General features: G+C 50.7%; 1 gene segment (V, D, J or C); it reads right to left on the reverse strand.

Annotated features, from left to right (window-relative positions):
* Positions 1 to 2,342: 2,342 nt before the first annotated feature.
* Positions 2,343 to 2,866, reverse strand: LOC123254872 (the record flags this gene model as incomplete). The annotated part of the segment is given in 2 exon segments: positions 2,343 to 2,656; positions 2,784 to 2,866. Coding segments are annotated over 2 exon segments (360 nt in total), but the record flags the coding sequence as incomplete, so codon positions are not given.
* Between the last annotated feature and the right edge of the window lie 689 nt (positions 2,867 to 3,555).

Below are 3,555 nucleotides of genomic sequence, written 5' to 3' on the forward strand. Positions count from 1 at the left end.
CATCATTGTCAGTCCAACTTGCAACTTATCTGTATTTGGGTGGTATTTGAATTTCCCATTGGTGGGCAACCTAATTCAAATCGAGGAATTCCAGTTTATGGAGGAGGTGATGGGTCTGCTTGTTCCTCAGTCTTCTACAGGACAAGCAAAGGGTTTCATGGATCCAATCTTCTCTTGGTACAAGTTGGCCTCCAGAGTTCTCCAAGCTGGCATCTCTCCATACAACAGAAGGCTGGCACTGCTAAGGAGTGAACAACCCTGACAGGGACATGAAAAAGTCCACTTGAACATAGCTGGGTCCCTGAAACCTTGTTTTAATCTGACTCTCCAGGAATCACCCCAAGGCTTGGTGGGTCTTCAGACTCTTCTGTATTTCTAGTTGATCTACATCCTTCCTCTTCAGGGTTAAGCTCCAGTGAAGACACCAAATGATTTAAAAGAACTCCAGAGATCTTGAAAAATGGGAAAGAGCAGCATGGAATCAGAGGAAACTCGGGTAGTGAGGGGGCTCAGTGGGGAAAGCCTGGCCTAAATAATAGATAGAATAAGAGATAGAAGAATAAGAAGATAGGAAATCCTGGGCTCAAAAATGGCTTCAGACACTTTCTAGCTGCATGACCCTGGGCAAGTCACTTAATGTCAGTGGCCTAGCCCTTATAACTCTTCTGCCTTGGAACAAATATGTAGTCCTGATTCTAAGATGGTAGGTAAGAGGTTTTTTAGAAGAAATCAGAGGGAAAAGCTGAGATCTCAAAGGATCTTTCAATATTTTGGTGTCCCTCATGTCTACCCTAGAAATGTGTTCACACTCACTATGACTCCATGTGATCCCCATCCTTTGAGAGGCTCCAGAGTTTAATGGAGGAGATGACAAAGTCAGAGCTGGACATTAGGGAGATTCCTTTGGGAGCTGAATGGAGGCTGGCTGGGAGTGAGGAGAGGCTCAGGGCAGACAGACCCAGCAGCAGGACCTGCACTAGAGGGGAGGCAGTGTCAGAGGAGAGAAGAGGGTGAGGGGAATCAGAGATATGGAGGGGCAGCGAGGTGGCTCAGTGGATGGAGAGTCGGCCCCAGAGTCAGAAAGACTCATCTTCCTGAACTCAAATCTGACATCAGACATTTTATGTCTGGGTGGTCCTGGAAAAGTCACTTAACCCTGTTGGCCTCAGGTTCCTCATCAGTCAAATGATCTAGAGAAGGAAGTGACAAGCCAGTCTAGTGTCTCTGCCAAGAAAGCCCTAAATGGGGACACAAAAAGTCAGAGTCACCTGAAATGGCTGAACAGCACCAAGCACACAGCAGAGCAGAGGCTGACAACAGTCAGCAAATCCCTGAATATTTGGGTCTGCTCCGGGGCCAGGGACAAGCTCCCTCCATCCCTCAGGCCTGAGAGCAGCCTCTGGGGCCAGCCCATGATTTGGGCATCACACAAAATGCAAGACTCACTCTCTTGGGATGGGCTACAGTTGGTGGCTTGTTCTAGCATCACTTAGGAATACTGTCCAGGCAGATTATTCTGATTTTTAAATACTCTCTTCTCTCTCAGCACAGAAACATGCATCTGATTCAAGGCAGAAGAGGAGTAAGAGCCAGGCAGCTGTAGATAAGTGACTTGCCCAAGGTCACACATCTAGGAAGTTTCTGAGGATGATTTTGAACTGAGAACCTCCTGACTCCAGGCCTGGCTCTAACCACTGAGCCATTTTAATATGAACAGGCATTTGTGCTTGTCTCTATATTACATGTAACAACCTATAGGAATATGATATGGCTTGTCTATCCCATGTGTCTGTGTGTCTCTATAAGCAGAAGCATGTACGAGTGCTTGTGTGTGTCTGAGTGTGTACATGTAAAAACATATATATGTGACCTTAATGCTTGCAAAGCTGTTTCCAGATATTGTCCTCCCAACAAATACCTGTGAGACATGGACTATAATGATCCCTATTTTACAGATGAGGAAACTGAGGCAGGCAAAGGTTAAGAGGTTTGTCCAGGATCACAGTAGGAGTGACTGTCTAGTGGCAGATTTGAACTCAGGCCTTCTTGACTCCAAGACTTGCACTCTCTGCTCGGCTTTTATTAATATTCTGGCCATTTGGCTGCATCTGTTCCTATTTTCTATTTCCAGGAGGTTCTAATCCTTTCTATCCCAGCCTCAATAAGCCTCTGGGAAGAGAGAGAGAGAGAGAGAGAGAGAGAGAGAGAGAGAGAGGGGGGGGGGTACACGGGGAGTGAGAACCCTTGAGAGGCTTCTGGCAGTTTAAGATGTGGGTAAGCCTGAGGTAACATGTGAATCTGAGCCTGGGTTGGCAGGGGAGGTTTTTGTCTGACTTCCTCACTGAATGCATCACTGTGCTATATGACTGACAGTAATAATCGGCTTCATCCTCAGGCTGGATGTTGCTGATGGACAGGAATCTATTAGCCCCAGAGCCAGAGCCTGAGAAACGCTCAGGGAGCCCATCAGCCCTGCCTGCATTTCCATCACTGTCAACCCACATGAGGTAACGAGGGGCCTTTCCTGGGCTCTGCTGGTGCCAAGAAGCATCATAACCACTGCTAGCACTGCTCAGGGTGCAGGAGAGTTTAACTGTGCTCCCCAGGGATGCAGACACAGAGGGAGGCTGAGTCACCACAGGCTGGGAGAGGGAGCCTGCAAACAGAGAAACTCATTAGTGACCCTGAACAAGGAGAAAGCTAGAAGGTGCTTTGAGATCCTCCTGAGAGGCAAGAACAGGAATGGAGGAGGAGGCAAGGGGACGTCTGGGAGTAGTCCTGACCTGAGCAGAAGGTGAGCAGGAGGAGGCAAACAAGAGACCAGGCCATGGTGAGAGGACCCCAAGAGCTCAGCTCCCCAAAGAGCTCACAGCTGAGCCTGGCCACTCTCAGCTGCCTCTTATCCTCTCCTGGTGGCCATGTGATGGTGGCTGCAGGGCAGGTGGGGATTGATGCAAATCTGGGCCTGGTCCAGCCTCCTCTAGACCACACCTGCATCCTCTCAGGGCATCCCAGGTCCCAGGGGGTCAATCCTTGAAGCAGGGGCGGGATGCTTGTGGTAACTTTCCCCAGCGCAGCTGAGACGTCACCTAGGAGTGATCAAAGAGCTCAGAGCAGCCACAGTCACAGCCAGCTGGGCTCATCCACTGACACAACCAGGCTCCCCAGGCCCTCACTGCCTGCCCAGGACCAGCCCCACAGAGTCCCCTGCTGGCTACAGGACCCACATGCAGCCCACAAGGAGGCTGACCTTAGGGGCCCCCAGGCAGAGGAAGGTCCCTGCTGACTCTTCTGTTCCTCCCACCCAAAGGTGGATCCTCTCTTCAGCCACAGCCTGAGGCACCCAGAGCAGCCCCTGTCCTCAGCCCCTTCCCTGGCCTGGGCTCTCTCACTCACCACACTCTGCTGGCAGGCAGTGATCCAGGACTGATTTCCAGGGTTTGAAATTGTGGTCTTTCACTGGGCAAAGGTTCTCCTTCCCTGGTCACAGAGCCTTCCCAGAGCCCAGCCCCTGCCCGCTGCCCCATCCCAGCCTGGTGGTGCTCCCGGACCTAC

Source organism: Gracilinanus agilis, unplaced genomic scaffold (assembly GCF_016433145.1).
Source record: "Gracilinanus agilis isolate LMUSP501 unplaced genomic scaffold, AgileGrace unplaced_scaffold34538, whole genome shotgun sequence".
Classification (NCBI taxonomy): domain Eukaryota; kingdom Metazoa; phylum Chordata; class Mammalia; order Didelphimorphia; family Didelphidae; genus Gracilinanus; species Gracilinanus agilis.